This window comes from Tympanuchus pallidicinctus, unplaced genomic scaffold (assembly GCF_026119805.1).
Source record: "Tympanuchus pallidicinctus isolate F22 unplaced genomic scaffold, pur_lepc_1.0 scaffold14, whole genome shotgun sequence".
In the NCBI taxonomy this organism is placed as follows: domain Eukaryota; kingdom Metazoa; phylum Chordata; class Aves; order Galliformes; family Phasianidae; genus Tympanuchus; species Tympanuchus pallidicinctus.
In genome coordinates, this window is record NW_026294659.1 from 10,927,712 (window position 1) to 10,951,232 (window position 23,521).

Below are 23,521 nucleotides of genomic sequence, written 5' to 3' on the forward strand. Positions count from 1 at the left end.
TTTGAGTATCTGAATTACATTATGCAGTTATTTCAAAGATGCAGTGTTCACAGCTGAATTCTAGTTACAGTGTATGAAGAGGGAAAATGTTAGACTTGTGCAGTTGTGAGTGAAGAACAGCTTCAAAAAATTAGGCTTATTTATTATTTATAGTACTGATGGAATAGGCAAAAATAGTTTGTGAGTTATAATACACAGCAATTTAGGTGTATTTGTACATTTTTTGCAAATGACAGTTTCAGTGATAAGAAAGCAAATGATTAAACTGAACTTTCCTGACAGTCTATTTCAAAATATTGTAGGGAAAATTAATATGAGCTGAGATGATTGTAACAACAAAATGTCATCAGTTAGGAAAATAAAAGTTTTATTAATAGAATAATTCAGTTGGAAGGGGCCTACAAACATCATTGAATCAAACTGCTTTTTAAGGTAGGTTTTTTTTTTTTTTCTTATGCATCCATTGAAACTCCTGTTCCAGAAACAAACTTCTGTAATAGCTTTATGCAGCATTGTAGGTAACTGTCTTAATAATGAAATTGTAAACTGTAGTGTGCCCATTCAACTAGTATAAAAACCTCAGGATAGCTTTGCTCAGCTGAACTTTAGGACCAGAAGCACTTGGCAGACTTGTGTGCTGCAATCCAAGCAGTCTGATTAAGCACTGGATTATGTTGGAAGCAATAGTGCTGCTCTTAGTGTTGAACCTGAGTTAATCTTCCTAATTAAGAGTCTGTTGTAGCTTCATTGAGTATTTGCAAAGCTGATAAATCCCCATGTTGCAGCATTCTGGATGTGGATGTGCAAACATGGGTCCCGGTATTTAGGAAGTGCGTTGTTTATTGAAAGAGATGTCTCCAGCATATATACAGTCTCTGTCTACAGTGTCATTGATACTTTGTTCACAGTCTGTCTGCAGGATTTTAAAAGATTCGTAGCAATTAAAAATAAAAGTGAGGAGAAACTGCAGCATAAAATCGAGGTTGTAGATTTACAAAAGCTTAGGAAAAAGAAATCAATTTTTCCAGTTAACATGAGATATACTCTGAGAGTGCACTTTTTAATTATACTGCTTCTTGTATACATTATCTGCGGGATTAGTTTTTTAAGTTCTGAAAAGAACGTTAGTACATTATCTTGCTCTTCAGAGAATTCTGCAGATTTAGAGAATTTACGGGGCTGCTGTCAGATAAAGAAATAAACTGCAGGAAACCTGAGTTGCAAGAGCCGAAGCAACCTGGGAATAATTCATGCCAAGAAATAAATTACAATAACGAATTAATTTCAGAAGGAGTAAACCCAGCTTACAACGTGGAAATGGTTGTATGTTGCTATTCAATGCCCTCAGTGTGAAGAAATGAATGAAATTCCTGTCTTCCTTCTGTTGTTTCACATTTTTTATTGTTCTTTCTTATTTTACAAACAAGAAGTCCAGCCTCATCTGATATCTAATATTGCATTGTAATTTTACAGTTGGAAAATAAACGAGACGCTTTCTTTCCACCTTTACATCAATTTTGTACAAATCCAAACAACCCTGTTACTGTAATACGTGGCCTTGCTGGAGCGCTTAAATTAGGTAACTTTAATTTGGTTACATTTTCTTTGTAAAAATAGATATATTTTTAAATGATGTTTCTCAGTTCTCAAAAGTGGATATTTCATACTGCGTTACTGTTCTGTTTAGAGTAATTAAGGGAACATGTCACTTAGCTCACTACTATTGCTAACCTAGATCAACTTAAAAAAAAAAAAAAAAAGCCAACTTCCATCAGATAGTGTTGATCACAGGCAGAAACTGAGCTGATGGTATGGGAGCTTATATGCAGAAATTTTTTCTTGTGAGAACTATGCCTATGTGACTTTGTGCTTTGATTCAGTGATGTCACCGTGAACATTCATAGAGCTCTAATTTCTGAAAAATATTTGTTAATTGAGTTACACATGCTTATGGATTTGTAGTTGGAATATGGTCTGTAAAATAGTTGTCAAGGTTTTTCTAGGCTTCTGCTGTTGTGTAGAAAAACCTCTTGAGCATTACCTAACATTTCATATATATGTGTATATATATATACGTTATAAATCAATCAGATAATGTTAAGTATTAATATCATCTCTTCTAAACCTTCTTGTCATATATTAACAGCCATTTGTGATTTTTTTTTCTTATTTATTAGATCTAGGACTCTTCTCTACTAAGACATTGGTAGAAGCAAATAACGAACATGTAGTAGAAGTGAGGACACAACTACTGCAGCCAGCAGATGAAAACTGGGACCCCACTGGAACAAAGAAAATCTGGCGTTGTGAAAGCAGTAGATCTCATACAACAATTGCTAAATATGCACAGTACCAGGCCTCCTCATTCCAGGAGTCTTTAAGGGTAAATATATTGCTAATGTGTAAATTAGAATTTTGTGGCCTGTGTACTAACTCTGGAATTAAGTTCTGTTAGTAAAATTTCTTGAAAAAGAAGTCCAGATGTTATTCAAGAAATGGAGACATTCCTACCAGCATGAAAAGCACAGATGAATTTACAGTCTATTTTAAACAGAGCGTTAAATACTATACAGGATGTTCTCTCATGTGCTTAACATAGACTTCATTTTCTTAATATAAAGCTACTTAGTGTTACGTATTTTAAAAGCTTGTTAGCTTTAAGCCTTCTTATAGTGATGTCAAAATTAATATTGAAATATTAAAAATTTCAGATGTTCTTTTCTTTCAGTCATATTGGTTCAAATTTTAGGCATGACTTCATTCTTTGTTGTAACCTGAATTAATTTGAATGTGACTTATTAGAAGTTCATGCTCATACTTTTAATACAACTGTTTAAAATATCGTAGAAACTTTTTTTCAGAAGAGTAACTGATGCTTCCTGTGCTAGTTACTGATGGGTTCCAAATTTAACATTTTAGGAGCTGTTAGACATACAGAACTGAGTAAAATGTTCACAGCGTTGCAAACATTATACTTCATTGGTACTGAGTTTCAATATTTTTGTTAAGTAGTGAACACATACTTAGAATTAGATAAAGGCACTCATCTAAGGCTTATGTTACTGAGTGCTTTGGAAAGACTAGATTAAGGTGGAACAAAGACAAAGGGTATTATTGATCACTTGTGTATTAGAAAAAGGAGAAAAAGTGGAGAATTGACCGTTTCCGTTTTCACTGCCATTACACAAAAACAGTGATGATTTCATTAAGGAAAGAAAGAGAAATTCCCTAATTTCTTGCATTACTGGAAGGGATTAGAAGCAAAGAAATGTATCTGTGGTTGGAAAAAGGAAAAGGGAGAGTGATTAAATATTCTAAGCCAGATTGATACAAGATGAGGAAAAGACACAGGAATACCATGCAGGAAGCAGGGAGAGCTGGGCAGAATTGTGTGGCTTGGCCTAACCAGTCATAAATGGGATTTTTCTCAAAGAATTGCACCACTGTTGTGTTCTTGAGCATCATTCTGGAGGAGAACATTGTGTATAAATAAAACTACAGAAAAGCTAACTTTTAATAAAGTATGTGGTTGATTACATATAATCCTGTCAGCAGGAAAGCCTCAGCTTTGTTTTTGAATCAAGAAGCAATTGCAGTATTTTCTGTGTTGTTTTTTCCTCTGCTACAAAGTGGTGATAAAAATGTAGTACATAAAATAGTTTTCATAACGTCAATTTTCATTTTTTCCTCAAAAATCAAGATGGCATTGTTTTGTTTGTGTTCCTTTTTCCTAACACTGCTGTGACCTGTCCTTAGATGACTTTTTAGTGTTCAAATGAAAGCTGAGTTTCTCCTTTCTACAGATACAGTTCTCTTGAGTTGCCTTAAGTGACCTTTTTTCCCCCCTCTAACAACTATAACGTTGCTTTTCTAACATGTTTTACAGTATTTCATAAAATCATCATTGCTCAATCCTTTTTTGTTCCTCTTTGTCCTTCGTTCAAAGGATGAATAGGACTTTCTCAGGTACATAGGGCACTTTGATGTCTAACAACTGCCTCATTCAAAGCACAGAGTCTTTGGACAGCATCCAGGCAGTTCCTTCCTGCTTTTTGTCTTACTTTCTCCTTCTATGCCTGTATACTTGTGAAAAAGGAAGTTTTTAAAACCGAACTTTGAGCCCACTGTACTAAAAAGATGAAATTACATCACTTAATGCTGGTTAGACTTTTTCCACTAGTCATGGTCCTAGCTACTGCAGTGCTAAAATAGCAGATGGCTATTAAAAATTCAAAGAACTTTGTATAATGGATATTGTAAAATGAATTTTATAAATATTAGTCAGCCTATTTTCGCATCAGGAGACCTGTTTAACTTTGAAGGCAGATAAATGTTCTGGTCTAAAAATATTAGATTGGGTTTCTTTTTACCTGCATAATGAAGCAAACCCAGCACATAAATTTGTAACTCTAATATAGGTTAGCAAAAGAGTTTACAGTGTAAAAATTTCCTGTTGTCCTGGCCTGAACCTCACAGAATTTTTATCACAGAGATTTTTTGCAACAGCTTTTGACTAATAATGTTTATTTTCTTAGTGGCAGCATTCGCGTGAGACCCTGGATGCAGATATTTTAAACTTCATACTAATGTGTGCCTATATTTTTATGAATATTCTTTTTAATATTTAAATTATTTAGATGTCACTGTTTAAATAAATGATAGCATTTTCACAATTGCATTTTTAGGAGGAAAATGAAAAAAAGAGTCACCACAAGGACCACTCAGATAATGAATCCACATCTTCAGATAAGTAAGTGTGGTATAAATATGGTAATTTTACAGTTACATTTGTGTGTATTTTTACACTATTCCTATTTGCACATCCACCTACTACTACTTCTTATATTTACAGTTCTGGGAGGAGGAGAAGAGGACCTTTTAAAACAATCAAGTTTGGGACCAACATTGACCTGTCAGATGACAAAAAGTAAGTTTGATTGCAGTTTCTTTTGCCCACAGTGGTATTCTGCACTGTTATGCTTCTTCTGGAAAGCTAATGCTTCTGGAAAGCGAATTCTTCTCAGAAGACAGTTATTTCCTGATAATCCCAATTCCAGTTGCAAGCTGTATTGCCATGTTACCTTTAATCTTTTGTTAAATTGTTGTTATAAATCCCTCTTACCTTAAAATCTGTTTTTGAGTTTGTCTTCCCAGTATCTTTAATTTTTCAGTAATGAACTTTTAAATTCCATCAGTCACTTTTCTTTCCAGTAATACTTCTAATATATTCCATTTGTTTCATTCCGATGCTTTAAATTGTTTTCCCTTTTTTCCCCCTTTTATACCTATTTTCATTTATTTTGTTTCCTTTTTCTCTTAGCTCTTGCTTCTCTATTCAGAAGCAGTGCTCAGAGTATGTAGCAAAGTCCGAATTGATGACTATGAGTGGAAAAGCCATGATAAAATTAGAAGCGTAAGGGGAATACAGAGAATTCGTCAGATGAGAGATTTCTCTGAGACCAAGAAATAAGGAAAATGGCTCAGAAAAACTTCACAAAGTTTCAGAAGTAACTGAAAGCATTCTTTTTTGTTTTTATCCAGTAATAATTTTTTATTTAGTTCAGTCTCTGCTTGGATCTTTTTCGGAAGTGCGTGCTATTACTGTTCTACACACTGCAGTAGTAAAATTCTGATCCACTTCAGTTAGGAGAACAGGAGAAAAGGTTATAGTACTGGAAATTGGAGGATGCTAATGAATTTTTTGCACATATTCTGTGTGTATACATACGTGATTAGAGATTGTTGTAAAATTTAAAATAAGATCTTATATTTCTCTAAACAAAATTCTGTATTACAAAATTACTGCCAATGAACTAACCCTTAGAGCAATAATTTTGGAAAGACTTTGACCCTAACCTGGGAATGACTAACCAGAGGTTCATAGAAATTGTATTTTGATACTTTAAATGGATCTCATAGACTCACACATACATTCCACATCTGATTTTCAGTCTCAAATTCTGATACAAAACAGTTTTTCCCTGAACTGGCTTGTCATACTCAGGATTGTATTTGGAAATGTTTTTGAATTGAAGGGGTAGCACAGATACCTGTGTGACATTACAGAGCCCCACATAAGTTTGAAGAATTTGTATTTAGAGATATTATCACTAATAAAAGCATTCAGTTCCATGGCACGTGCATACAGCTGACTTCACTCCTGGTTATAGCAATCATGTCTGCAAGTCAAACTATGTTCAGACAGTCTTCCTAGCAGATGTCATGACATAATATCATTTGGCTCTTGAAAGCATCGGTAACAGTTTCTGACTGGTTTAAGAGTGTGGGAAAAGCAGACCGTCGTGTTTACAGAAAAGATATATGATATACACCAAGGTGTAAACTAAAAGCAGTTTTCTTGTGATGTAGCACCAGATTAAATAACTGCAAGATTGAGTTAGGTCACCAGGTCTTCTAGTTCACAGTTAAAATAAATTCACGTTTAAATTTCTCTAGCTGTCAAGTAAGGTTATTGCGTTCTATAAACTTCCCTTCTAAAAGATGCTAAATTATACAGCAGTGAGTCGTCTACTCCTTCATCTCCTATGATAACAATTTTCTGAAAATGTTTGTATTTCCCAAACTCAGTTCTAAGAGTTTCAGGGATTCACAGTTTGTCAATTTGCTATTTTGCTGCAGGTGGAAGTTGCAACTCCATGAACTGACAAAACTTCCTGCTTTTGTACGTGTGGTATCAGCAGGAAATCTTCTAAGCCATGTTGGTCATACCATCCTGGGCATGAACACAGTGCAGTTGTACATGAAGGTTCCAGGAAGCAGAACACCAGGTGAGTATAATTTTTGTATGGAAAAAAAAAACAACAGACAAAGGAATTTACTGCTATCGAATTAATTTATCTGCTCTGCAGGTTTTCTGTATTTTATAGCAGGCATAAACATGATAATGAAGTACATAGTTATTATTTTTTAATTTCTAGATTAACTGAATCTGCATGTACAAAGCACTAAATTATCTTTTAGGAGAAATTTCTGAATTTCTGTAATGCTTGATAGTTGTCATTCTAATCTCTTGCATGTAACACTGGACTCCAGATTTTTTAAGGGGAGAAGAATGAGTTCATATACTTGAACCAAGTTTGTAATTGGCGTGCCTTGAAAGTTTTTACAGACTTCCCAAGTAGGTCTTGTATAATCATAGTAATCCCTATACTTTTAAAACTGTTCACTGCTGTCTGAGAATAGGGCTTCATAATGGGTAGTGCTGTGCTATGACACTATTGTGGGTTAACTCTGATAGCCAACTAAGCGCTGCACAGCGTCTCACTCACACCCTTCCGAGTTGAATGTGGAAGAGAATCAGAAAGATAAAAGCACAGTAACTCTTGGGTTGAGATAAAGACATTATAATATGTCAAGCAAAAGCTGTGCATGCAAGTCAAGCAAAATAAGGAATTCATTCACTGCTTCCTATTGGTACACAGATGTTTAGTGAAAATAAACTCCATCCCAGCCAAACCCAGTACAGGCACTTCACTGAGGCTTGGGAGATCACAGAACGATGGAATGACTTTGTTTGGAAGGGACTTTAAAGATCATCTAATTCCAACCGTCCTGCCATGAGCAGGGTCACCAACTAGACCAGGCTGCCCAGGGCTCCATCCAGCCTGGCCTTGAACACCTCCAGGGATGGGACATCGCAGCTTCTCTATGCAACCTATTCTAGTGTCTCACCATTCCCTGAGTAAAGAATTTCCTCCTAATATCTAATCTGAATCTTTTCTGTTTTATTTCAAAACCCTTCTCCCTTGTCTTATCACTATCGGACCATGCAAAAAGTCTCCCTCCTGTTTATAAGTTCCCTCTAAGTAATGGAAAGTCACAGTGATGTCTCCCTGGAGACTTCCCCATGCTCCCTCCTGGGAGAGGTGCTCCAGCCCGTCTCTCTGTTCATCCTTGCTGGCTCCTTCAGACTTTCTCCAACAGCTGCAACATCTTTCTTGTGCTGAGGACCCCAGGCTTGGGCACGGTACTTTCAGTTGTACCCTCATAAGGGCAGAGCAGAGGGGGACAATTGCCTCCTTTGCCCTGCTGGCCACCCCGCTTGGTGCAGCCCAGGATACTGTTGGTCTTCCAGACTGGAAACTACTGGCTTGCATTTGGCTATTCGTCCGTCAGGACCCACAGGTCTTTCTCAGCAAGACTGCTCTCAATTAGTTCTCTCAGTCTGTACACATATTTGGAATTGTCCCAACATAACTGCAGCACCTTGTACTTTTTCTTGTTGAACCTCATTAGGTTCATATGAGCCCACCTCTTAAGCTTATCCAGGCCCTGTTGAATGGCATCCATTCATTCTGTTGTGTCATCTGCACCACTCAGCTTGGTATCATCTACAAACTTGGTGAGGGTGCACTCAGTCTCACCATCTGGATCATTGATAAAGATCGTAAAGAGCATTAATACCAAGGTGGACTCCTGGTGGATGCCTCCACTTGAACATAGAACTGTTTACCACAACCCCCTGCTGTGACCATTCAGTCAATTATTTATCTACTGAATAGTCCAGCCTTCAAATCCACGCCTCTCAAATGTGGATATAAGGATGTGATGTGGGACCATATCAAAGGCTTTGCAGAAGTCCAGGTAAACACCATCTATTGCTCTTCCTTTGTCTACTAGTGCTGTCACTCCATTGTAGTAGGTCATCAGATTGGTCAACCTGCCCTTGGAGAAGCTGTGCTGGCTGTGTTTGATCACCTCCTTCTCTTGCCTGTGCTTTAACATAGCTTCCAGGAGAATCTACTGCAGTATCTTCCCAGGCACAGAGGTGAGGTTCACCGCCTAGTAGTTCCCGGATCTTTCTTCCTACCCTTTTAAAATATGGGAGTGAAGTTTCCCTTTTTTAGGTCACCGGGGATTTCACCTGATAGCTGTGATGGAGAGTGACTTAGCAAGTACATCAGCCAGTTCCTTTGGTACACTGCCATGCATGTCAGTCAGACCCCGGAGACTTGTACACATGCAGTTTTGTCACAGTCTTGAACTTTTTGCTTCCCATGGGAGTGGTTTTGCTCCCTCAGCCTGCGCCTAGAGGTACAGCAATGTGAGAGATGTGGGAAGGCTGACTGCCAGCAAAGGCCAAGGCAAAGAATTGGAGTACCTCATCCTTCTCCATGTCTGTTGTTGCTCATCCTCTGGACTAAGTTCCAGAGTCTGTTAGTGCTGAAGTACAACTTCAGATAATACTGTTAGGGATTGTGGTTCAGCTCCTCAGCTGTCAAAAGAAGGTAAGATCTGGCATTTCTGCATCGATTTTTGAAAGTTCCTTGGGACAGATTTTCTTACTACTTCTTTGTTAGTGCCTGAAGTCATGAAGCTTTTCTCCTAAATGAGGTTATCAAAAGCTATCACAAACACATTATGTAAGCTTTAGCAACTTGAAGCATTGATTTCTACAGAAAGGAAGCAGCTGAAATATTAGTCAGATTCATTAGTCAGATTGGTAGTTCCAACTTATTTTGCACAAATTAACAAAAGCAGAATTCTGTTGTTATTAGAACTTAATTGCATTTCTTGACACTGTGAAGTACCTAAATATTGCATTTAATAAGTTTATGAAACTGAAACTGTGATGCAGGGTTTGTTTTTTTTTTAGTAATTATAACCTACTTTGCATTTTCTTGGTTATTTTGGTAAATCAGCCTTACAGAAAACGTGTTTATTTTTTCTAAATTTCAGGTCATCAAGAAAACAACAACTTTTGTTCAGTAAATATAAACATTGGTCCAGGTGACTGTGAATGGTTTGTTGTTCCTGAAAGCTACTGGGGTGTCATGAATGACTTTTGTGAAAAGTAAGTCATGCATACTGTTCCCTGTTTTTTTTCAAGTTGCATTTGTCTTTCTCAGACCTAATGGGAGAAGGGCAAGTTATAAGTGAGTTTTTAATGGGTTTTCCACGTAGTTTGAAAAGTCTTTTATAACAAGTCAAAATGTAAAATCTGGAATATTTGCAAGATATAGCATTTGTGCAGCGGGAAGGAGCTTGGATTGCCTTAGGTGCTCAGTGATAACTTTGCTCCCAAAACTTTACATTACTGGATAATCCACTTCAGTCCTTTTTGTTTGGCTAGCCTCTTTATCAACAACCTGATAGTACCATCTACTCTTTCCAAATGGTGATGCTTTTATGGTTACTTTTAGGACCATTGCAGTTGGGTGATGGAAAAATTGGGGGGTGAGGGAGCTGGTTTTTGTTTTGGTAGGTCTCTTTTTTTTTTTTTTTTTTGTTGGTTGGTTTGTTTTTTTAGGAGTAATGAGGTGTTTTTCTGGTATTGTAAGTTGTTAATTTTATTATGATTAATGTACGTGTCATACTTAAGGAATTACACAGCCATTGGTGTTTTGGCATTGTTTCTTGCTGCATCTAATGGGAGAGCTTAGTTTACCTGAACTCCAGGAGGCTTCATAGCATGCTTTGCGTATACTTGCAAGTTTGCAGCTTACTTAAAAATGAGGTGTGTTGATTGTTGGGTAACAGTGGTCCACCTCTATGTCTGTTCCTCCTTCTGTTGCACTTGTGCTTAAAAAAAAAAAAAAAAAAAGGCAGTTAGGAGCAGTTGAGTCCCATCTCATTTGATCTTAAGGGAGGTTTTTTGGTTTTTTTTTGTTGTTTTTTTTTTTTTTTTTTACATTGCCCATTTAAAAACTGACCTAAACTCCTCAGCGTTCTTCAGAACTTTCCCAGCGTTCTGCATATTCTTCTCAGTACCTGTTTTCTGCTTGTCTACTGACAACTGCTCTTATTTAATCAACCTTTACAAAGATTACCCTCCTCGGTATTGTAATTCCACTGTCAAAAATGCAATGTCTGTAATGATGATAGGCCTATTACCCTCATGCCACTGCCCTTTCTGAGACTAAAACGGAGTCTAAAAATTTGGTAACCTCATAAACTCTACAGAGTGTCGGACAGAGGCACTGAATGGTCTTTGAAAACTTGCCAGTGGTCTTTCCTGGTGCAATAGAAAATCACTCTAAAATTGGGATGAGGAAGGGAGAAATGTATGTATTTCACAGGACCATATTGGAAGACTCAGGATTTCATTGTTAGGAAGTCCATATGGAGGCTTTTTTTTAATGCTTCTCAGGAGGGGTAGCATTTTCTGTCTGAACATAGCATAGACCTGTGAATAGCAGTTGAGATGGTGCCAACAAGTTCTTGTGCGGACGAGTTTTGCACGCTCACACTGACAGCATGAGTACATGTTTTGCATTGTTCCAAACTGAAAGCATTCTTAAGAACTGTGTGTAAAATCAGTCACAGGTTAAAAAAAGCATCGTTCTGCACCAGTGTCACGCTAGATCTAGCAAGAATTCCTCTACCTCAGCATTAATAATGCTGGGAAATTGAAAGGAAAATAGAACTTAACTCTGTGCTATCATCTCACTTCACATAAGCAGATGGTTGAACATTTTAATGTTGCAGGATATAAAACAGGGAACTGGGATCAGGATTTCTGTAGGTGAAACTTTCCTTCTGACTAGTCCTACTGCGTCAGGGATTAGATGTTGAAAATATAGACTGTGGTGATCACTTTTACAGGTAATGTCATTGAAGTATTGACTACTGATATATATGCTGATAAATGCTGACAGCTTTATTTTTCCCATTGTTTCAGGAACAATATGAATTTTCTAATGGGATCTTGGTGGCCAAACTTGGAGGATTTGTATGAAGCCAATGTCCCAGTTTATCGATTTATTCAAAGACCAGGGGATTTGGTGTGGATAAATGCTGGCACTGTGCACTGGGTTCAAGCTATCGGCTGGTGCAACAACATTGCTTGGAATGTTGGCCCTCTTACAGGTATAGTTGAATAATGCATTGTAAGGTAATTCTGTGCCATAGAACCTGCCATTTCTTAATAGTTTACTTCAGTTTTCTGGATTAAAAAATGAATATACAGTATTTTGAAACATTTCTTGTTGAAGCATTAAATAATCCCATTGGTAATAAGAAATGAAAGCAGCAAGAATGCTGTCTTTACATTTCTGCATTTAATGGACTTCTAAAATTTACAGTAGCTTATCAAACACAAACAGAATAAAATGTTGAGAGGAATTCATGCACTGTGTTTTGTAGGCTGCTTTTTTAACTTTCTCTGCCAAAACTTGTTCAACCCAACAGACTTTACTACAGCATGCATATGAAGACTTGTCTAATCTCCCCTTTTCAGGATAAAACATATGTAATAGCTCCTTAATGAAAGCATCAGAAAATGCAAACAGTTGTAAATTTTTTAAACAAAGGAATGTAAGGTTTACTCCTCTGGTAGTCATTATTTTTGAACCATGATTTAAGAAGGCTTTTAGATGTGAGAATGGAAGAAAAGTTCACAGCTAAAATAAGGAGATTCTATCAAGCATTTGAACAGATTGTACTTCCAAAAAAACCTGTTTTCTTAAATAGTTTAAGGTGTATCTTTATTTCATTATGGTGCAATAAATAGTTTATCTCCATGATTATGTGACTGACTGATACAGAGCTTACGTGTTCAATCACAGTAAATTTTGCAAAACAAGTTTTTTGAAAAGGGTGGGGTGAGTAGGCTGCTTAATCAGAAAGTCTGACTCACTGCACAAGTCTCTCAAGGTGCAGTCTTCATTTTCAAATTACATACTGTAGCATTGTGAAATGATAAAGAATATGCAGACATTGCAAATGCCTGCAAGATACAGACACCTCGAATGTAGATTTTTTGTGTGTCAAAAGCTTGAAAATTATTAAGTAACAGTTTTTGAAAATGCGTACTCTATTCAGCATAGGAATTGAATAGTTGTCAGCAAGTCCTTGTTTTCACATGTGATTGTTACTACTGTGATACTTTGTGTTCTTTTAGCATCTGAAATACAATAAATACGTGCTTAAGAATAAATTTTGTAGAATTTAAATATTGCAGGGAATGAGTTATTCAGAAATGCTGTTTAGTCTCACCACAACGAAGTCTAAATTTTTGATATAATGAAATCATTTTGAGTTCAGGTGGTACTTATTTGTTACCTAACTACTTCTGTAACTTTCTTTTTATATAGCCTGTCAATACAAATTGGCAGTGGAACGGTACGAATGGAATAAACTGCAGAGCGTGAAGTCCATAGTACCCATGGTTCATCTTTCATGGAATATGGCTCGAAATATCAAGGTCTCAGATCCAAAGCTTTTTGAAATGATTAAGTAAGTCTTACTTGAGCATTTATTATTCCCATTTCTTCTTCAAGCATAAAATGAGTAGATCTATAAATAGGCTTTTGTAAGGCTTCTGAGAATCAAGCCAAAATGATTTGATAATCTATTCTTCAAAGAAAGAAGCCGTTTGTGGATGTTAAATATGCCACAGACTCCAGCAGTTTACAGAAGCAGACAGCATAACTGAACATAAGACAGCAAATTGAGTGAAGTGCTACATTTATAATGATGGTCATTTTTACAGCAAAATTTAAATTAATTTTGCATTTTTAGAACACCTCTTTAGTTAAGGCTCACATACCATCATTTAGCAATCCAATGTGAATGTTTTAAATAAAGACAAATAAAAACTGGAAAGTCACCTTCCCTTTGCTCTTTCTTCAGAACAAAGAATTAATTGATGTGTAAAATGATAATTGAGTATAGTGACATTTCTTAAGCACTTATTCCAAAATGCAGAAACATTTCAGACTCAAAGCATCTTTAGTAAGGTTTTTTTAAAGAGTGTAACTTGAAGCAAATATAAATCATCATATCTAGGTTGAGGAATAAATGGACATTTCGGCGTATATCCATCATAGGCTTGTCAGAAAGAAAGTGGGAGAATGAGTTCCACAGCAAATGACTCATCATGACAATACTCTGGTGGCAGCTCTCTGTTTTTCTTCAGCCAACCAGAAGAGCTTTTATCTGAGTCTTTTCAACATACTGGATCCACAAGCATTGAGTCCTTTTATGATTTGCCTTGAAATGGGCTTTGAAATATGGATGGGTTAACCTGCGAAAAAGGAGTGAAGAAAATCAGTTTTTTCCCTAATAGAATTTACTATTGACATCTGAGTGAGATACCATTTTACAAATAGTATTTTGAGTTTAACTTAGCCTTGAACACCTGTTGCAGAATGAGGGAATAAGTCAGATGTTAACTTTGTAAAGGCACAGAAGTGTTAGAAGTTGAAAATAGTTTTGTCCCTTCGATTAAGCTGTTAGTGATCATAGTCAAGGTGGCAAGTGTTAAAAAGGAAGAAAAGAAACCGATAGTGTACTGCTGGAAATAAGAAAGGAGGGGAAAAGAAGCAGAGGTTGAAAGGAAGCCAAGACGTCCTTTAAGAAAAAAAAAAAAAAAGCTAAGCCCTTATTTCATATGTATATTTATCTTCTCTAGTCCTGCAGGCACTGCAAATCTCAGAACAGCTGTAGAATATTTTTTGCAAAATATTATTTTAATAATTCGGCACCCCCATTTTGCATTTGTGCAAAGTTAAGTCATTTTTTGTCTATGGTTTAGGTTTAGGAGAAAAACATAACCGAGCATAGCATCTTTCTCCAAGAGAAATCTTAAAATGTTGCAAAGGAATACAGAGAACAGAATGGTTTCCTGTTGTCATCTGGTTTGATAGCAGCTGAGTTTTTCTGTAGTGAGATACCTAAATTGTTAGATGTACTTTAGAAATAAAGTCACTGAGGAGCTGATGTAGACTTTGATCTTGCGTACTATTGCATTTTCCAGGCTACTGAAGCCACTTCTGCCTTGTTAGTTGTCTGTCAGTCCCCTGGTTTCATGCTTTGCATGAGGAGAAGACCCAGTGATGATCTCTAAGTTTGTTACATCTAGTAACAGTAATCTGGAACAACTCTTCTTTGTGATCCCTTCTGTAATTGTACAGCTGTAACTAGAAGCAGCTGTCACCAGAATACTGTTTACTGTATGTCTTTAGCCTTGTGTAGATATTTTAAGTGCATAAACCTTCATGAACCTCCTTACAATTGGTGAGCAGTTGCATAATTTTCCTCTCAAAATGATTGTCTGAAGGAGTGCCGTCTTGCTCCAGATAAAAGGAGCAAAATCTAAAACTTTCTCATGAGATTGTTTTTTAAATTTTATACTAAGAGTAGAATCTTGACTGGAAATGCAGGCAGACAAAATGATTTAAAGTTTGACTGACAGCACAATGCTCGAGAAAAGAAAAATTAACATCAGAACTTAAATGAGAAGTCATGTGGAAAGGAAGAATTTTAGAGATAGTGGGGACATAGTAAAAAGGCCAAAATAATTAATTCCAAAGTAACAGGAATAGTCAGTTCCTTTACCAAAATAGTTTTATGAGCATAGAAGACCAGGACATGGGAGAAATGATTTTGCACAAAATCATGAAGCAAGATAGAATTCATTTTGATATCGATGGGGAAAATAAATCACTTGGAGATATAATGGGATCAGTTTTGCACTGCTGTTGGGATGGTCTCCGCGCTTACAAAGCTTTACTGGATATCGAAACATTAAATGGATTTCTCACCACACTTAGAGAATATACCAGAGTGATGTCCGTTTTAAGATCTTCTCTTAAATATCAGGATTTGACAGGACATGATTTGCTCGTGCTTTGTCATATCTATTAAAACCTCGAGAGAGAATGATGGTCCAGATTTTTTAACTGAATTCCCACTGTGCAAGAATAAAAGCAGGCACACAATTCTAAAAGCCTACTCAGCTTAAACATTGTGTCTCTACTGCACACCATTTTGACTTTCATGTTTTAGAAATTTGCGATACGCATTTTCAAGGTGATACTTCATGTGCTCTCTCTCTTTCTTTGATAGCATGAAATAGTTAACATTGCCATTACTCAGATCTGAATTTTGTCTAAGGACAAGTAATTCACCTTCTAGCTACTGTTTTTGGCTTTGCTTGCAAATTTTGCAAACATTGCAGTGGTGTTGCATGCGGATTACGCTTTGAGCAGTTCTTTCTTCACAGCTGTAACACTCAGAAGTGCTTTGAAAATAACACTTTGAAAACTCTTGGTAGTGAGGAATGGAACACAGTGGTTGCAAGTGGGTAGATGGCCTTCTAGCTGTTATCTGACATACCCAAAGACTGTTCCAGATGACAGCAGAAAAGAACATTACAATGATAACTTTTAAGTTTATTTTGAATCAGATTAGATTGCACGAAAGAATGCTATACCAAAGTTGATTAACTTGTCATAAGCATTTCTACATCAGCCTAACATTTGAGTGAATTAATGTGTGATCTGCCACATATGGTTGATCATTTGTGATATCATGAGACATCATGAGTTCCATTAACATCAAACTAGGAAAGTGCAGAGGAGTTGCAACTAACTGAGCTGTTTCATTGAAAATAAGTATATGAAAATACATTTAATCTAAAAGCAAACTTTCAGTTTTGCATTATTATTATGAGGGTTTTAATGACACCGTAGACTTGTTTTTGGTGAAAATGGATGATCTGAGTGTAAAAAATCAGGAGGACAGTATTGCAATTTAAGCTTGAAATTCTGTTAACTGCTTGGTAGCACATGAAACAAATATTTAAGAAAAGTGCAGAGCATATATATGACATTTTTAACGTTTTAAAATGGGAGAAAGATGAAATTGAAAACATTTTGACAGAACTCTTGAGTAATTTGTTTTCTGTCCAGAGTTTATTCTTCCCCTTAAATTTTTCAGTCTGCATTCTGCATCTAATGAACATGTAATGTAACCACCCTGTGGAGGAGAAAATTAAAGGCTGCACAGACAGTGGCTCAAATAAATAAGATAGCTAAGAACTAAAAATAATTGTAAATAACATTGCAACTTAGAGATCTGGTGACCTATTTTGAAGCTTAAAAGTTTGCTGTTTTCTTTTTTAACCTTAGTAGAAGCGTGACAGGAAATCGTTTCTTTTAAATTGTCCACTTCTTCTCTTCATAAAATGTGTAAATTTTTTTTTTTTTTTTCCTGTTAAGGGACTGACTTTCATTACGTTACAGAAATGTGCAGAAATGAAATAAATTACACAGAGGTCCATAATGATGTGATCTAACTCGTACATAAGTCATGCTTATGCTCAGTGATTCTTAATAGACAAGTCTTTCTGAAGTCCTAGAGGAAGAAGCTCGAGCTCCAGGGTCGTGAATGAAATTCAGGCTGTTTGCATTTTTCTGGACAGTGTAATACTGAATTGAATATAGAGCTGATTGCCACTGCAGTCTTCTCATCCTGATTTTGGTTGCAGGTATTGCTTGTTAAGAACTCTCAAACAGTGTCAGACACTGAGGGAAGCTCTGATTGCTGCAGGAAAAGAAATTGTCTGGCATGGGCGAGCAAAGGATGAGCCAGCTCATTACTGTAGCATTTGTGAGGTCAGTAAATAAATACATGTTGGGCTTGGGTACTACTGCAATGTTTGTTGAAATTTTGACGTATCTTTTGTTGCTGCTATAAACTGCAGCATCTACAGTATGCTGTAAGCACTTGGATGTGACACAGTGCTGTCTTCAAAGAGGTCATCAAGCTATTTTTTAAATACAGGCTATATTATACTGCTGCCTTTTCCACAGTACATAGAAATTGTTATTCACGAGGTCAGTTTTCCATTCTCAGTTGTTCTAAGAAGTTGTTACCCCTTCCTGCATATAATTTGATCTGCTCAGCTTCCTTCTAAAGGGTATATCTGTCTTCATTCCAGTAATCAACAACAGCTTCAAAAGAGGGAAGAATATAAGTGCATTTTCTTCACAGAAAATGCTTTACTGAAGTTTTTAATTTTACTTTCTATTAGTAGCTTCTTTAAAGTATTGAATAATAGTCTTTGTGAAGCATAAAATAAACTATTTCCCACCTGAAAATCAGCTTAAAATTATTTTCAGATCAAGCCTCTTGGGCAGGATGAATGTGCAACTGAGTAGGAAGGGAATAAATTATGACTTTCTTTTTACAGGTAAATTTGAAAAAGAGGAATTAGGTATAACTGTAATACATACTTGACCTTACTGAGTGACCCCTATTCAGAGTATGAACCCTGCCTTGTTTACACTGACAGGCACCCTAATTGTAGTGTTTAGTAATGGTTTTATAATATTTCACCTCAGTGCCTAAGCCTTAGGAGGATGGATTTTCCCTAAACAAATCTATTTTTTCTCTTTGTATTTTCAGAATAAGACTGTAAATCTTAAACCTTGAAAGCTGTATTTTCTTTCACTTTTTTGCAAATGAAATGGTAACAATTGGCTTTCTGTTTCCTATCTAACAGGTGGAAGTCTTTGATCTGCTTTTTGTCACTAGTGAGAGCAATTCTCGAAAGACCTATGTTGTACATTGCCAAGACTGTGCACGAAAGATAAGCACGAACCTGGAAAATTTTGTGGTGCTAGAACAGTACAAAATGGAGGACTTGATGCAAGTCTATGATCAATTTACATTAGTAAGTCAAATTAATAAGTGGATGCATAAATACATTATTTGTAAAGCAGTTGTAGGCTGTCTTGGTCCTCCATTGTATGAGTATCGTGAACTTTCTGATTCAAATGGAGGTTTGGGTTATGTGTGATATTTACAGAACAAAACTCTGCAGAGTCAGAATTATGTGAAATAGTACAGTAACTTACTGCAGAACATAACCACTGAGTTTTCAGGAAAAGTATGATGTTACAATTCATAAAGTTGTGGCTTTAAAAATCCAATAGAGATCACCTGGAGACCATAACTGGATCAGATGGAGATGGGAAGAATCAGGACAGTGAAGCTTGGAGAAACTAGCACCAGGTTCAAGAGCATCTCTAATACATTGGTTGTGGTATGAAGTCAGTATAGCAGCAGAGCATCCTATGCACTGAGACCCCTTCCTCCCCCTCCCTTTCCCACCCTCTTCCAAATCAGCACTGTCCTTCTGCTTAGCAAGTGGATGCTCTCAAACAGTTCTGTCTTTGGCTTGGGGCCTCCTTTGCATTTCAATTTAAAGCAAAAAGCCACTTTGCCATTATAGCTTTGTGCTATATATGGCAGCCTCCTGCTTTGAACTGTGTCAGCACAACTGTCCTAACATTTCACCCAGGTTTCGTTGTTTCAGGCAAAGATGGCTTGTTTGTAATCACAATGAAAGCGATGCTGGATTTATTTATGATAAGCCTTGCCTTTCTGTCAAAGGAGACAAACGTTGGACAAAGCATTCTGAGAATTTCATGTTGCATTAAATACGGCAGCCCAGAAACAGCTGTGCCTTTTTGATTCATTTCCAGGTGCTGCAGAAAGTGTATGTTTAGACAATTGTTTCATGTTATACAGGCATGATAAGTTGCAACCTTTGAGCTAATGCCTCAAGGTTCACCAGCTGAGGCTGGTGAAAACACAGGACCTTGTCCTCTGAACTTAGTTCTTTTCATTGGTTCAGCAAAGCCTGAGATGGCTGAACTTGTGTTCACTCTTTTAGAAGCCCATTGTTATTACAGCTGGTAAAATACTGCAATTCTGACGTGATAATATGTTGCAAGAACAGCATCTAAATAAACACCTATTCTGAGATACACATCCGAGTGGAATGGGCAAGAACATTTTTGTATGGAAAAGAGGGAGGAATGAGGGAGAGTGGGAGGGGTAGGTCTGTGTTTGTATCATTATGTAGGTAATTGTGGTAGTGCAACTGTGCCTAGAACAAGGGTTCTCAACCTGTAAACAGCTCTTTGCCCCACCAGAGCCTACACCTGCAGTGCTAAAGAACATTAAAAATTGTTGTAGTGAAATTTATGCACAGTATCACTTACTAAAAAGGCTTATAATTTTGATTGAGAGAAGTCATAACCTACAGGAAAGGGGTTGAGGTTTGTGGCACATTGCAGAACAAAGATAACCTCAGATGGCAAAGGTGGTGTAGGACTAACAGGCTCAATGCTTGGGGTAAAGTATCAGGAGTAAATGCAGGAATTACATAGAATTAGTATTGCACAGTTGAGTACTGTAGTGTGATTTGCAGTGTCTTTAAAGACAGGACAGCTTCTTAAAGGGATTCCTCATCATGGCAGGACTGATGTGTAGAAAAAGAGAAGAGGAGGTGCCATCAGAAGTTCAATATTTTTGGTGATAATGCCACAAAGGGCAATACTGGGGAATAGGTATCTTCTAGACCTGCACTCTTAAGGCACTAATTAATGACAATTGAAAATAAATAAATAAGTAAATAAAAGCTTTGTCCCCATATCAGGGAATCTTGATCCTTTCCACAGATAACCTCAGGGTTATATGTTAGTGTTTATGTAGCGAGGAAGTAAAATGCAACCTGCAGGATATTTGGAGAGCCACAGAGGGATGATCCACCCATTCCCCTGGCTAAACAGGTTGAGAATCCCTGTTTTAGAGTATATAAAGATACATCTACATAAGCCCACATGGAGCTCTTTTCTGCTTCAGCAGGACTTGTTTTGGCAGCTCACGTAGTATCTACTCAGATGTCCCCACAGTGTGATCTAGTGCGCAGTATAGGCAAAATCCTAACACAGAGTAGTTGAATAAGTTGGAAAAAAAAGCAAAAAAAAGCTGATACCCACTGGACAAAGTCTCAGTGTATAAAAACCATAGTGTTTGACTTCAAACTGTCATGCTCACCATTTGCACAGATTTGGTTAAATTCTACACCTTTGTAGAAAAGGTAATTTAATGTTTTCTTTTTCAGGCTCCTCCATTGCCATCCTCTTCATCTTGACATTTTTTCATGGACATTAAATGAAAACTTTTCTGATATTCAGGAAGTGACCCAGTTCTGCACCACTGATTTTTGTAGCTATCCTGTAAGGCTGCTGGCTGAAAGCTGTGTCTATGCAACCTTCCAAGTGCGGAGTGTCAACCAACTGGACAGGAGAGAGCACTGCCTCCTACTCCAGAACTCAAAACAAATAAAGCTCATCCAGCTGTACTTCAAAAAAATAATTCCATGTTTTGTATATATCTGACAAAACTGGCAACATTATACAGACTACTGACTTGAAGACCACCTCTTTTGTATTTTCTCTGTTTCTGGGCTGATGAGTTGGTTTCATCCGTTTTTCCCCTTCAGAATTTCCCTTGGAAAAAGTACTAGCTTAGCTGGTCATTTCTTTGTAAGGTAGTTAGAAATTTTAAGTCTTTCTTTGGGCAACATTTTTTTTTTTTTTTTTTTTTTTTTTAATGTGAAGAGTTAGGTGATATAAATTTTTTTACTGCTTTTATGTTTTTCTGTCTTGTTTTGAAACCATGACGGTTACACTTTTGGTTCCTAAATAAAATTTAAAACAATTAACAGCCAAGTCACAAAGATAAATGGGTTGCACATAGACTAAGGAATAAACTTCAGATTTGTGATTTTTGTTTCTAATCTTGATGTAAATTTACACTATTTATAAATACATATTTATTGCTTGAAAATATTTGTGAATGGAATGCTGTTATTTTTTCCAGATTACCTGCCATTGAAATTTTAAGGAGTTCTGTAATTTCAAACACTACTCCTATTACATTTTCTATATGTAAATAAAACTGCTTAGCATTGTACAGAAACTTTTATTAAAATTGTTTAATGTTTAAAGTTTTTCTATTGTTTGAGTTTTAAAAAGATTTTATGTACAGTGCCCAGTTTTTGTTCTTTTTTTGAATCTGATTATATATATTTTATATATACTCTTGTGCTTGTGTATATATATAATATATATAGAAACTCGAATATAAATATGTGTATAAAGATTTAGAGACTAAATTTTTCTCGTTTTAAGTTTTACATCTATGGTAGATTTGAGGTGTCTACTGTAAAGTATTGCTTACAAAAGTATGATTATTTTTAAAGAAATATATGGTATGTATCCTCAAGACATAAAATGACCTTCAGACTGGTTTATTGTTAAATTGCACTTTTTGCAATAACAGACCAATAAATAGTTGCTGCCAAAACATAGTAGTAGAAAATAAGTAACAGCTAAATTTTGAAGCTCTTCAAGAAAATGCCGGGTTTGACAGGAAGTTTGGCACTGGTTTCAGAGGAGAGATGAAAAAGGTGAACTTAAGCTTGGGTGGGGATGGTATCTAGAATTCAACCAAATCACAACTCGTGTATTACGGTATGTTCTATTAACGACTTACAGTCAAGACTGAATCACCTTGGCGTCGTTGTTGACCCCAAAAAAAGGACGTTGTTGTGGTATTCTGTTGTATTTTCACATATTTTGTAATACAAATTCACTGGTAAATTTTTGAAGCACTAGGTTTATCTAGGACAAGTTTATAATATATCATTGTAAAGTTTGCAGTTTTAATTATGGTATTTATTTTAAGTTGCTCCTTTCTCATTAGCTTCTTGAAAATGCATTAAATCTAAATTTCGAAGTGGATAGCTTTCTTATCGATCAGAGTTGACTGATGCAGGAGGTTCTGCATCAAACGATTTCTCATAATTTCTCATTAGTGGGGTATGTTAGTGATTGCATTGTTAAATTTTCTGTAATCGATGTGAAGTGTTAAAGGCACAGAGCATGCTGATAGTTTATTTTGAACAAAAAGAATCGCCTCTTACATTTGTAGCTTCAAATGAAGGGTGTTTTAATGAAGAATCAGTATACAGCTTGTCTACTGCTGTTACAACAGTTTAACTGTAGTTATCAATGACTTTTTTTGCTAGTTCTTAAAACAGTTGGGCAAAAGGTTATGGGGATTGAAGAAAAATATAACAAACGCTCTTGCCAGCAAAATTATCAACTAGCAGTTAGGAAGCCAGTATTTACAGTTCTGTAAAGATGTAAGTCTCAGCTCTTGATAACAAACTCTACAAATCATAATTTTTTACTTATGTATTTTATGCAGTCGTAAATATTGTAATCTTGACAAACCATGCTGCAACTGAAAAGCTACTCCTTTACAGTAGTCTTAAACCCAAATAAAAGCAAGATAACTTACCTCAACTAATGGCAAACAGAAAGTCCTCGTTTCTCAGTGCTATGAAGAGTATTGCTAACTAGGGAAAGAGCTACCGCGTGCTGATCAAAAGGGCTGTGTACCTTTCCTCCCCTTTGGAAAAGAGGATATCCCATCACCAAGGGAAGAAAAATTGTGTTTCACCAATGAACAAGTAGACCAAATCAGTTGAACGTCAGGCAGTGTTGTTCACTCTGCATGAAGGTTTTGTCATGGATTTGAATTGCTGCAGGGCTTTAATATTTTGCAGTTTTAATACTTCTTAATTACACTATGCTCCTAAACTATGGACAGTTTTGAACTATAAGCTGCTATGATTTAGAATGCTTTTGTTTCATTTTATTAAAAAAAGCACAAGTTAATATTTTATCAGTTGTAGTTATTACGCAGCAGTTCTGCTTCTTAATTGACGGAGCGCACAAACGCACGTGAAGCATTGGCAATCTGCAAATACTTCCAACCATTGGGGGTGGAAGGGGAGGTGGGATTCCTGAGTGCAATGGAGGGAACCAACTCACTTTTCCAATGAACTTGGTCTTGTGGCCTTTGGACTCCACACCTGAGCCATACTGTGAGGATCCCGGTTTGCTTGTGC

At 36.4% G+C, this 23,521-nt stretch overlaps 1 protein-coding gene across 16 annotated transcripts in view; it reads left to right on the top strand.

The window, feature by feature from the left end:
• The window catches only part of KDM6A (lysine demethylase 6A), a 148,608-nt gene extending 125,320 nt beyond the window's left edge, over nt 1-23,288 (top strand). For 8 of the 16 annotated variants that reach the window (XM_052674216.1, XM_052674222.1, XM_052674221.1 and 5 more), the window contains 10 exons: nt 1,474-1,579; nt 2,178-2,383; nt 4,686-4,750; nt 4,853-4,927; nt 6,640-6,788; nt 9,700-9,814; nt 11,642-11,829; nt 13,056-13,197; nt 17,234-17,360; nt 18,251-23,288. In XM_052674216.1, coding sequence (XP_052530176.1) covers nt 1,474-1,579; nt 2,178-2,383; nt 4,686-4,750; nt 4,853-4,927; nt 6,640-6,788; nt 9,700-9,814; nt 11,642-11,829; nt 13,056-13,197; nt 17,234-17,360; nt 18,251-18,547 — 1,470 coding nt within the window. In that variant the 3' untranslated portion in view covers nt 18,548-23,288. The remainder of the gene's footprint in view (nt 1-1,473; nt 1,580-2,177; nt 2,384-4,685; nt 4,751-4,852; nt 4,928-6,639; nt 6,789-9,699; nt 9,815-11,641; nt 11,830-13,055; nt 13,198-17,233; nt 17,361-18,250) is intronic. The other 8 variants (XM_052674220.1, XM_052674231.1, XM_052674223.1 and 5 more) reach the window with 3 other exon arrangements.
• Nucleotides 23,289-23,521: the final 233 nt, after the last annotated feature.